The following is a 13,122-nucleotide window of genomic DNA, read 5'->3' on the forward strand; positions in this document are numbered from 1 at the left end:
CATGCTGGGGGAGGGATTTTCTTTTGCAGGAACAGTGATGTTAGTCAGTGCTGCTGAAAAATGAATCAAATCAACTATATCGAAGTCCTGGAGGAAAACCTGCCCAAAAACGTGAAACTGGGGCGAACAAACCCAAACCTACAGCCAGGCCTACAATCAAATGGTTCAGACCAAAGCACAGTCATCTGTCAGAATGGGCAAAGTGAGAATCTGCAGCAAGACTTAGAAGGTTTCTGGTCACGGAAGCTCTCCAACTGAGCTTCAGCTGTTTTGCTGCTTTGTCTCTAGATTTTCAAAGCTTGCAGAGAAACAACCCAAATTACTTGATGGTGTTTTTGCAGTGAAAGTTGATTGTTTTACAGGCGGTGAACACAAATATGTTTTTTATTCATGAAATATTTAAAAGCTGTGAATCATTTTATTTCCACATTAAAGATATGTGCTGATTTTGTGTGGTTCTATCACATAAAATCCCCCTAAAAGCCTAAAGGTTTGTCGTAAGTTGACAAAGCAGGAAGGTTCTAGGGGTGTGAATACTTTTCCAGGGTACTGCATGCACCTTTAAAATGAATAGCCATGCAGTACACATATTGTTGCTATATAGTTCTCGCAAATTGAGTGTAATAGTATGGCAGTTCTGAAGTGTCTGCTGAATATACAACACAGCTGTAAAAATAAAGATGTAATGGTAGTAAGCACAGGAATATACTGCCAGGCAGAAGTGTTTATTGGTTTTCATACATATTGCCAGTGTTCAGATGATAAAACTTTACACTCAGATTCTTTCTGGCACGTATATTTGCACTGCAGTGTTATCAGAGCCTCCCTGTGAGAATGAAACAGACTGTTTCTGCTTTTACATTCCCTGTCCTGCCGTATTTGGTTTTGTTTGCTTTCAAAGATGTAGCAGGTGTTACTTTTGTCCTTGTGTGCCATCCATCCTCCCTGTTTAATCATCAGGTACAGCTTGAAGATGACGCCCCCCCCTGGCCTTTGTGGCATGTATCGCTGTAGATGGAGTCATCCGTCACTCGCCAGCCAGCGTGGCATTTCTCCAGTCCTCAGAGCGTGCTTGTGTTTTGCACACACATATGGGAACCTGTTGTTGTGTGGTGTCTCCTCAGTGTTCATCTGCATATTTGCATACACTTGTGCCTGGCTTGTCCACACAGTGTTTTTGCTTACCAACACTGTTTTTGTTTGTGTGTATAAAAGGGTTTCCGTTATATTAATTACATAGTTATGTTTTCACTCTTGACCGTAGTAGCTTTTTTCATGTGGGTGTTTCTTTTTATGATTCTGTTTGCTTTTACTATTCAAACCACTAAAGTATGTATTATTGCAGAACCTCAGGGCTACTTAGAGTTAGAATCTTTGTCTGTTTATCCATACTAGCTGAGGACCAGCGCATCTGATCTCCTTTAATATATATACCTTTCTGGCTCACCATGTGTGTCCTCACCTTTTCCAGCAGGCCTACATGTGCAGACCTCTCCCATTTCAGGTGCCCCACCTGGTCAGCTTAAAATTGCAGGAAAAAGTTAAGCACATGCAGAGGGTGCCACCGACTGACCTGTTTTGACCCTTGGTGGCTTTAGCTCACCAAAGTGGCTCAGCTCCAAGTGATGATGTGAAACTCCGCTGTGGGATTTTAGATTGTTTTTGAGACTTTATTTGACTGAGAATGAGAATAACATCCTGTAAGTGGGGTGTAGTTAATGAGGTATTTGGTAAAGCTAACTTGGCAAAAAGTCACACAGACTGAAAGGCTGACAGTTACGGAGAAGATGCTGCAACAATTCATCTCAAACATCACATGTGCTCAGATGAAGTTTGTAGTTCACACGGAGCTTCTGGCAAGAAAGGTGACAGTAATGATTGTATGTGATTCTTTTGACTCTGCAAAGCTTCACAGTTTGGTGTGACTTATGAATTACTCAAAATGGTTTCTCTCCTAGTTTTTATCTTTTTGAATCGTCATTTTTCAGAGTTCAGAGAGAGTGACTCGGACTCAAGTCGCAAAAACAAGGACTTCAGACTCGAGTTAGACTTAAACTGCAAAGACTTGAGACTTGACTTTAATTTATAGTCTGAGACTAGAGTCTCATCAACAATCTTGTTTTTTCTCCTGTGAACTGGAGTAACAACATTCTGGTTTGTAAGCTACAGTCTGCAGGTGATGCGATACATGCCCATATTTTACTGAGAAGGGATGCACTTAATTTATTAGCAAGTGATGTTTGCAGACAGTGGGTTATGATGGTATGTTTTGATCCAGAAGTTCAAAAATGCAATTTTAGTTATCACTTTTTTATTTGCTGACTACACTTTATCTAATGGTTGTTTTAGTGATCTTTTTTATTATTTATGAGAGAATCTCTTTCTTAAAAGATCACACAGGCTGCATGATTTCATAGCTTTTAGTCATCAACACTCCCCTGCATTGTCTCTGCCTCCTACCCTGGCGTAGCCATGTTTTAGCTGACTTTATGTTGTTCCAGCTGCAGCTGTAACCACCGTCAAAGTCCATCACTGTGTCCCCATCCTTGGCTGCAGTTGCAGAAACGGCACCTGGAAATGATTCTGCTTGTATTCATGGCAGATCAGTTGTAGTCACTGACCTGAGTAATGGCAATGCTCAGTACTGTATTGTCTTCTACCCTGTTGCCGTGGTGACAGGAGGAGAGGGTTGCAGCACTTGAAGAAAAGCTTTGGGGAGAGTTGAAGAGTCACCTAATCTCTGACCTTTCTGTATGTATGGCTGACTGCAAAGCCATTCATGGACACGGAGACGCAGAAACTGGTCCACAATGACAGGCGGGCGGTTAAAGAGGCTGTGGATTCTCGTGTTTTTTATTGACTCTCCTTCCCTCTGTCCCTTTAGGACTCAGTGAGCCTTAAAATTCAGCTCGTAGCATAGCATACTTAATATCTCCATACTGTTGTCCACCCCTTCACCCCTGTGTCTTCATACATGTAATTTCATAACTTCGTTTCATTGATGGTGGCCTGTCATAATTAAATTCTCTGCAGAACACCCAATGATGCAGTGACCTCCGTCTTCTGGCTTGGGTTACTGTCACTGTTTGCTTTCTGACCTGAGCAGCACTGAAAACTTCTCAAGAAACCTATCACGTACCTTGCAGGTCTGCTTTCCCGCCAGCTCTGCTTCCATGTACTCTTCCTGCTTTTTTAAAGGTTATGCTTGAAATTAAAACCTCCCATAACTCTATTTGCAGCCTCTCTTAAATGTCATTTTACTGCATATGTAGGAAAAAATGTATGCATGAAAAGAAAAAGTTATTTTTTTTGCCCTGATTCAGAGATGGCCGAATGCATGTCAATAGAGCTGATTTATTCTCATCTATTGTAATAAGTAGCAGTAGTTACAGGTCAGACTGGGTTCTACTGGGTTAAAATAACAATTCTCAATTTTAGTCCAGTTCAAATATAAATTCAATTTTATCTATAGTAATGTCAACATGTTTATAGTATAATATTGGTATACTATGGTCAGATATTTATTAGTTTTGAAGGTTTATGCTTCTGTCATTTCACTCTGAAATGCTGAAATCAACTTCTGGATTAAATCCTGACAGACGGTCCACAGTCTTGTCTTATAAGTGTTTGCTGTTGATCATCGGTTGCAGCTTCTCCACCTCCTTTTTGGGAGGTAACCACAGGTTCTCAGAGGTCTTTACTAATCATAAGTTTAAAGAGCCACTAATTCGCTTCCATTCATTGTTACCATCTTGTGTTGTCACACAGTGCTCCCTCATGCTGGAAAATCCACTAGTTATAACCAGGTTGCTTCTGGATTGTTGGAAGAAGCTGGTCTTGGACGACCATTTGATCCAACACTTTATTCATGGCAGAGATCTGGGACAGAATTGGGACTAAGACCCTTCTTTGTGTATGATTCAGGATGCTTCACCAATCATATGACACAGCTCATCATAGTATTCATCTCTTCTCCTCCTGATAAAATGATTGAGAGCAGAATTCATTGGAGAAAATAACTTGAACCAATCTTCTGCTGTTCATCGCTGTAGGTTCCTGCAGAATTTCCACCTGTGCTTCATGGTTTTTGGACAGAAGCTGCTACTTTGCTCCGTTTTCTTTGGACAAGCCTGTCCTCTTAAAGTCTTCAACTCACTGTGCCTGCAGATGCACTCACACCCAGCTTTTGTTGCTGCCAGTGTTGAGCAAGCTGTGCAATGGTGGCAGCATAATTTTGTAGAGAACTTCCCAGGAGGAGACACCCTGGCATTTGCTTGATGTGGTTGGATGTCCTGAATCTCTCCTGAAAAAGTCTTAAATATAACTTGCAGAAACCACCAGGTCAAAATAAGGTGATCTTGAAATTCTGACATGAAATCATTTAAATAGTTAGAAATGCATAGATGAGGTCAAAAGTACTGCTGTGAATGTTTTTATTATGCTTTCCTAAACAGAAAATGTCAAGTATTATTTGTTCTCAGTATTTGTAAAATCCTTTCTTAGTCCCATTTCATCTGCCATAATCTTTTATTTACAGCCTTACAATGTAAAAGCATATCTGCCTGCAGGGAAAGAAATAAAAACTGACAGCCATTCCTCGTTCCTCTAAACCCAGCTGGCGTTAGTCAGGAAAGCTTCCTTTATTCTATTGTCTCTGCAGTGTCTCCCAGAGAAAAACAGTTTGTTTTTTTTCCATCTTTCTGTCTCTGGGTTTAATGTGTAATCCCTCCTTCAGAGGCAGAGCGGATGCACAGAGTCCACCGGGGCTGCGGCAGCTGCAACTTCCTCTTTCTGCACATTAGACTCACAAATCGACTGTCGAACGGTCTCAAAGGCCTTGTGTGGGAGGCAGAAACACAAAATGAAGAAAACAGTGGAAATGTTGAACAGCACATAGGGAAGCACTGCAGAATGTAGCAGGACCTGTTTGGGTTTCAGAATAACAGTCAGGATCTATTTATGCTGAAGTTTTTATACAAGTCTCTGATGCAGAACCATAAACAGACTAAAGATTGTCTTAATGGATGCAGAAAGCTTTTATATAATTCTCGTTTTTAAGGCATCTCAGTTTTGCTCTTTTCTTAATGCCACAAAATATAATAAAATATTTAAACTCGGTTGTTTGAAGCTAAAGAAGCTGTTGTGCCGCCATTCCAAATACAAATTGTTCATTATTTGAAGATCATGAAGATTTAGTAACCGCTGAGATGTCAAATGGAGAAATTACCTTGGAGCCTGCTGTGGTCAGTTCAAGTATACTTTCAAGCATACTCCTGAATGAATGTGTTCAAAGTCAAACCGCACAGACACAAAACAAACACAAGACCACAAAATGAAAAACGGAGCTTTATTTGCCTTGATCAAAATTTTATTCCACTCTTTATTTTTCTGAAAGTGATTCAGTCTGTTTTCTGACAAATGGTGTGCGTATGCTGTTGTCTTCTATTATTAAAGGAAGCAACATTAAGATGTCACCTTGGTGACTGAAAAAGACAAAATGAGGAATCAGCTGTTTGAGGCACGGATTTATTAATAATGTATGATAACGGTCCCTATTCGTATTCCCTCTGAGAAGCAAAATATTTTTTTATTTTTGCTGTATTCAATACTATTTGCTGTTTCTCATATCAATATGTCTGCATCATCGGGGCTGCTAGTAAAGATTTTTATTTTTATATCTAAGGACTAATTCTTCTATAAATCGGTTAATCAAAAGGACTTTATTTCCACCAGTACTAAGAAATGTATGTATTTTTTTCTGCCAAGTTTTGCATTTAATTGTTTTCACAAAATAAAATGTAAACAAATACTTTACACAATATAGAGCCATGCCTTAACACCTGGAAATTACCTTAGGGCATTTCATAGCCTGGTATCACTTTGGTATGATGCATTTACTGACTGGAAAAAGATTATTATTATTATTCTTTTTTTTTTTTCAGATAAATTTTTTCAGCGTCACTTTATGAAACTAATAATTTAATCTAATTACTACTTTAACAAAAAAAAGAAAACAACTAAAATATCACCACACTGCTAAAATAAGGTTGCATGTTGCTATATTACCGATTCATACAACTATAATTTTTTTTATCAATGATATTTTATTTGGAATTTGCAATGGATACTGGTAAAGATTGAGAGGCACAAGGAACACACTACTTATTACACCAATTGTAACACAAGGTCAGCTCTTTTGAGAAATCAAGGTAGAAATCGTAATTTCCTGCATGTGTGGTAAACATGCTTACATTGTGCATTTTCTGCCATTCTGCTCTTGGGAAAGTAACAAGGAAGTCTTACATTAGCTGCTTAATTAGCCGTATAGCTGCCCGGTTGGCTGCAGTGTAATCTACTAAGACCCATGTTAACTGTTTTACCTTTTTGTGATCATTATGTTTAAAACTACATTACCTTAAAGAAATATTGGGTGGCACTCCTTTGGGGTCAAGAGAGACGCTGTTTGTGTTTTTTATTTAATTTTATCTCAATGGTAAATGAAATTTCAACAATCTGTGCCCCCAAGTGACCAAATAAATATTAGCAAAAATAATTAGGAGGTAGGGCGAACCATTCATTTTAATTTAAGTTTAAGCATTCATCATGTCGAGGTGAGTGAATATTTATCCATGTAGACAGGGTGTGTTCGTGCAGAAAGCATTGCAGCACCTCTGATACTGTTGCATACACAATTTGATATCCTGTACTGGGTTCTTGCTAGCGCATTTCAGTGTAGCGGGCCGCATATACCGAACACATGCACCGATTGATTCTAGTGCTGCTCGGGTTACTCAAATGTTGTAGCAATGAGCTGATAGCATCACTCAATCTAATGCTATGCAGATGCTTTGTCTGGTCTGATAAAGATTGACACACCTTGGCATCACGAATGCTTGCATAATGATCAGCAGCCGGATGGATTTTCTGATTAGTTTAGCTAATAGGAGGACACAGAACTTTCACCCACATTATGTATTTATAAAAAAATAAAAAGCTTATTTATGTTGTAACAACAAATGTAACATTGCCCATCCTATACAGGTCCATCTAAAAAATTAGAATAGCATGAAAAAGTTCAGCATTGTTGTCACTCATTTCCGAAAGTGAAATTCATGCATTATAAAGATTCATTATACATAGAAAGAAATACACCACCTGGCCAAAAAAAAAGGCGCCACCAAAAAAAGGTCTCATACACTAATATTTGGTTGGACCGCCTTTAGCTTTGATTACGGCACGCATTCGCTGTGGCATTGTTTCAATAAGCATCTACAATGTCATAAGATTTATTTCCACCTAATGTTGCATAGATTTTTCACCAAGATCTTCCATTGATGATGGTAGAGTCTCACCGCTGCGCAAAGCCTTCTCCAGCACATCCCACAGATTCTTAATGGGGTTAAGGTCTGGACTCTTTGGTGGCCAATCCATGTGTGAGAATGATGTCTCATGCTCCTTGAACCACTCTTTTACCATTTGAGCCCGATGAATCCTGGTATTGTCATCTTGGAATATGCCCGTGCCATCAGGGAAGAAAAAATCCCATCCCGATCATTCAGGATTTTTTTCCGGACATATTTCTTCCTCGAAGACGATGGGTCCCACTATCGTTCCAGTTTTTAATAATGTGTTGGACAATTCTTAACCCAATTTTGGTAGTTTCTGTAATCTCCTTAGATGTTTTCTCTGCTTGATGCATCCCAATGATTTGACCCTTCTGAAACATCTTTTCCACGACCACAGGATGTGTCTTTTGACATGGCTGTTTAAGAAATGAGAAGCAACTCATTGCACCAGTTAGGGTTAAATAACTTGTTGCCAGCAGCCAAAACATAATCGCTCATACAGTAATTATGCAATGGGAGGCTCATACCTATTTGCTTTGTTAAATCAAGGTGGCGACTTTTTGTTTTGGCCAGGCAGTGTATTTCAAGCCTTTATTTCTTGTAATTTTGATGATTATGGCTTTCAGATAACGGAAATCCAAACTTCAAAATTAAATTATTAAATCAGATGAATAAAATAAAGAATATTTTAAACAGAGGTGTCAGGCTTCTGTAAAGTATGTTCATTTCTATGCTCTTAATACTTGGGGCTGGCGCATCAATGCGACGTGGCATAGAGACGATCGGCCAATCGTTCTGTTGAGCTGTAATGGAAGGTTCCTTTGGATAGACCTTCTTGTCAACTGTGTTGGTTTTCAGGTCAGGCCACTTTGCTGGCCAATCAAGCACAGTAACATCATGGTTATTAAACCAGCTTTGGTATCTTTGGCAGAGTGGGCAAGTGGCAAGTCCTGCTGGAAAATAAATCATTGTCTCCACACTTCTTGTGAACAGTAGGGAGCATGAGGTGCTCTAAAATATCTTGGTAGATGTCTGTGCTGACTGTGGACTTCAGAAAATAACATGGATTCTGTGCCTCTCCACTCTTCCTCCAGATTCTGATACCTGGATTTCCAAATGAAAAACAAACTTTACTTTCATCTGAGATACTTAGGACCACTGAGGCAACAATCTAGTTCTTTTTCACCTTAACCCAGGTTGGATGCTTCTGACATTGACTCAGGAGTTGCTTGACAGCAGGAATGTGACATTCGTAGAATTCCTCTGTGCGTAGTTGATCTTGATGTGCTAACTTCAGCCTCAGTCCAATCCTTGTGAAGCTTCCCCATAATCCTGAAGGGATTTTGCCTGACAATCTTCTAAAGGCTAGGGTTATCCCTGTTGCTGGTGCAACTTTTTCTACCACACTTTTTCCTTCCTCTCAACTTTCTTTGTATATGCTTGGATACAACATATAATAACCAACTTGCTTAGCAATGGCCTTTTGTGATCACCCTCCTGGAGGGTGTCAACTAGTGTCTTGTGGACATCTGTCCAGTTAGCAGTCTTCCTTATGATTGTGTAGGCCATGATCTGGCCATTGATGCATTAAAAATTAATTATTTTTTTAATTTGTGATAATTTGGGGCTTTTGTTATCTTTGGGTTTTCGTTTCATTTTTATTCAATATAATACACATGTTTTTAATACAAAAAACGTCAACCTTCAAATAATCATGTACAGTTATGCACTCAATACTTGGTCGGGAATCCTTTTGCAGAAATGACTGCTTCAAAGCGGCGTGGCATGGAGGCAATCAGCCTGTGGCACTGCTGAGGTCTTATGGAGGCACAGGATGCTTCGATAGCGGCCTTTAGCTCATCCAGAGTGTTGGGTCTTGAGTCTCTCAACGTTCTCTCACAATATCCCACAGATTCTCTATGGGGTTCAGGTCAGGAGAGTTGGCAGGCCAATTGAGCACAGTGATACCATGGTCAGTAAACCATTTACCAGTGGTTTTGGCACTGTGAGCAGGTGCCAGGTCGTGCTGAAAAATGAAATCTTCATCTCCATAAAGCTTTTCATCAGATGGAAGCATGAAGTGCTCCAAAATCTCCTGATAGCTAGCTGCATTGACCCTGCCCTTGATAAAACACAGTGGACCAACACCAGCAGCTGACACGGCACCCCAGACCATCACTGACTGTGGGTACTTGACACTGGACTTCTGGCATTTTGGCATTTCCTTCTCCCCAGTCTTCCTCCAGACTCTGTCACCTTGATTTCCGAATGACATGCAGAATTTGCTTTCATCCGAAAAAAGTACTTTGGACCACTGAGCAACAGTCCAGTGCTGCTTCTCTGTAGCCCAGGTCTGGGGAATGCGGCACCTGTAGCCCATTTCCTGCACACGCCTGTGCACGGTGGCTCTGGATGTTTCTACTCCAGACTCAGTCCACTGCTTCCGCAGGTCCCCCAAGGTCTGGAATCGGCCCTTCTCCACAATCTTCCTCAGGGTCCGGTCACCTCTTCTCGTTGTGCAGCGTTTTCTGCCACACTTTTTCCTTCCCACAGACTTCCCACTGAGGTGCCTTGATACAGCACTCTGGGAACAGCCTATTCGTTCAGAAATTTCTTTCTGTGTCTTACCCTCTTGCTTGAGGGTGTCAATAGTGGCCTTCTGGACAGCAGTCAGGTCGGCAGTCTTACCCATGATTGGGGTTTTGAGTGATGAACCAGGCTGGGAGTTTTAAAGGCCTCAGGAATCTTTTGCAGGTGTTTAGAGTTAACTCGTTGATTCAGATGATTAGGTTCATAGCTCGTTTAGAGACCCTTTTAATGATATGCTAATTTTGTGAGATAGGAATTTTGGGTTTTCATGAGCTGTATGCCAAAATCATCCGTATTAAGACAATAAAAGACCTGAAATATTTCAGTTAGTGTGCAATGAATCTAAAATATATGAATGTTAAATTTTCATCATGACATTATGGAAAATAATGAACTTTATCACAATATGCTAATATTTTGAGAAGGACCTGTATAGGGTTTACTCTCTGAAATGAGTGATGAAAAATCTTGAACATTTTATGATATTCTGATTTTATGGGATGTCTCTGTAGTGCATCAGTGTGGCCAGACTTCATTCTCCACAAAATTTGCTTCCTTTCATCACACTCCCTGGTGGGTTAAAAAAACAAACTAAAATAAGACGGTGACGTTAAGGTGAAAGTAACCTTGAGGAAGTAGATCGCTGAATTCAGCACCCTTGATCCCGTTACACACATACGTACTCTATTCAGAATGAGAGCGCATCAAAATCGACACATATACTTCAAAAATGTGGCAGGGCTTTATGTTGAACTTAATCTCCTTCAATTCCTCTCATTTAGAAATACAAGAGACTCGTTTTTCATTACGGTGTCATACATGGCAAACAGAGTTCTTGCTGCTCCATTTACTTTGGAGTTGATTATAAATTCTCAACTTTACAGGATTTACAGGAATAGAAGGTCCAAACATTAGCTTTGCTTGACTATGGAAGAAATGTGATGCATTTCTTTTGTTTTTTCTATATGAAGATGCCACATTCTTTATCAAACCTCTACATATTTTGACCACTGTTCAAATCTCAATTTTTATGATCCTTGTGTGGTGTTTAAGAACAGTTTTCATCTTTGCCTCCTTGTGTTTTAAAATCAAGTCATAACAGATCTGTCTGCAGAAGTCTAAGCTTAAAATCTAGGACCTTCCTCGTCACATTCCTAAAATCCACACAGTTCTTCTACTCGGTGTAACGAGAGGGCCCGTCTCTACTCTGGTCTCGAGGATGTTCTGATTAAAACTCCCAACAGCAGAGCCTGTGGTGTCAAACCAACTAATCCTCTGGTTTTTCTTTGGTCTTTTGCAGAATACGCAGAGAGCATCGGAGATGGAAAGAGCGACGAGTTCAAAGAGGCTGAGCGGAAGAGGATCATGGACCTAGCAGACAACTTTTAATCTTTTTCTCTCCTGCACAGACACAGAAACCCTTCACCGCAAACAAAATACATTCATATTCCAGACAGTTAAAGTCAACATTTACTGAAACTGAAATTAAAATACAAACTGCAAAAAGACATGTTGGTTTGTTTAGAAAATGTACAGAAAAGTACCTTGAAACTCCCTTGTTATTCTTACCTTGCCTAAATGAAACTCAATCCATCGGCTCGAGTAAATAATGATTTAAAGTTTTATCTGATTAAACTAACATGAGATCACAGTAGATAAATTACATCCCTGCATGTCCTCTTCCATTGCACCTGCTCCGCCTTTTTGTTTTTTGAAGCTGTACGCTATTTTCTAATAAAACATTTGGTATTAAACTCCTGTCTCCAAGTGCGGCTTGTTTCATTAATGTCACGGTTTACAGACTGAGTCGTGCGCCGCGTCCTGATAGCAGTCTGCCGCATGAATCTCATTACACTCCCCCTTGATTATTGTTGCACAGAAAGCAGAGACGGAGACCGGCGAGCCATGTTGGCAGCTTTCCTCGCAGCGTAAGAATCCACTCAGAAATCCAACCTGCTTGTGCTGATTTTTCTGAGAACCCACCCACGGATGAATCTCAGCAGTCTCCCTGAGCTCTCACCCCACTGCTGCTTTTTTCTTTGTGATGCCGCTCACATCATTGTGGAGGTGTATTACAGTTCAGCTGTTTACACAAACAAATCCACTGTTATTCTCCCATGTTGTGTACCACATTATATTGGATCATGGCTTTCTTTACACTTTGAAGTCAAAAAACACATTTTGATTACCTTTGGATTAGAAATCAGTGCAACAAAGATATTTTCATAGATATAACCCACTTAAACTTGTTTTACCGTATATTTTTAGTCTGAATCTTTACTTCCTGTTCACGTCACAGTGGTGCCAGACAGACTGTCGAGTGCTCTTTGCTAAATATATAAATGTGAGACTTGATTTTATCGGAGGGTGGTGAGCTCCTTTATCAGACGGTCACAAATAAGCAGCCAGTAGTGCAGCTCTCCATCTGATGCTTGACTTTCTGACCCAGCGCAGCAGAGAAAAGGCTCATTACTACAACTGGAAAGGAGGATCTGGATGTAATGTGCTTTGAAAAGCTACACCAAACTAGAGTAGTTTTTAATGTTTTAAATCAGTGGTTCACCTCAGTAAATACTAAGCTTTCCATGTACCAGCATTAGTGAGACATTTCAAATGTGTCATTTTTTTATGTCGTCTTTTGCTTTTATGACAAAAGAACAAAGATATTTTTTACATTTGTGCACGTTTCTTTGCACTAAAAGTCCAAGGTTACTGCATGCTCTAATGTATGGAATTGGCTGGTCTCATAGTCCAGGTCCAGATAAGTTTGGGAAAAAAGAAAATTGAGTATGGAAAAATGTTTGAGATTCCTGATGTTAATGCCTTTTCTGCTTTCTAAGTTTAAAATAAGAATATCTAAAATGCTAGTGCCTTTTTTCCCAATATTTTATATATGGAGGTCGCTATATTGCAGCAACCTGAAATGAACTGCTGACATGCCTCCATAGGAAATGAAAGGTCCTTTAAAACAGCACCTTCTGTGTCACCTCTCACTGCAGTTTGTACACCTTGCTGATGCCAAAAATAGCTAACTTTGTGATTCCCACAGTAACATTATTCACCCTGATAAGTGTTGCAACACCTTGGTGGGGCTTGGGTAAAACGATAAGACAGCCAAGCAAAAAATTGTTCGTTTGTGGTCACCAGCTGGTTTCTCTGTGTATTTCTAAGGAATCATTTTCTTTAA

The 13,122-nt window shown here is 39.9% G+C and overlaps 1 protein-coding gene across 1 annotated transcript in view; it reads left to right on the forward strand.

The window, feature by feature from the left end:
* ctnnbl1 (catenin, beta like 1) overlaps positions 1–11,689 on the forward strand; it is a 94,473-nt gene extending 82,784 nt beyond the window's left edge. The window contains exon 16 of the mRNA XM_047362895.1: positions 11,236–11,689. Coding sequence (XP_047218851.1) covers positions 11,236–11,324 — 89 coding nt within the window. The 3' untranslated portion in view covers positions 11,325–11,689. The remainder of the gene's footprint in view (positions 1–11,235) is intronic.
* Positions 11,690–13,122: the final 1,433 nt, after the last annotated feature.

The sequence above is a fragment of the Girardinichthys multiradiatus genome, chromosome 1, assembly GCF_021462225.1.
Source record: "Girardinichthys multiradiatus isolate DD_20200921_A chromosome 1, DD_fGirMul_XY1, whole genome shotgun sequence".
NCBI lineage: Eukaryota > Metazoa > Chordata > Actinopteri > Cyprinodontiformes > Goodeidae > Girardinichthys > Girardinichthys multiradiatus.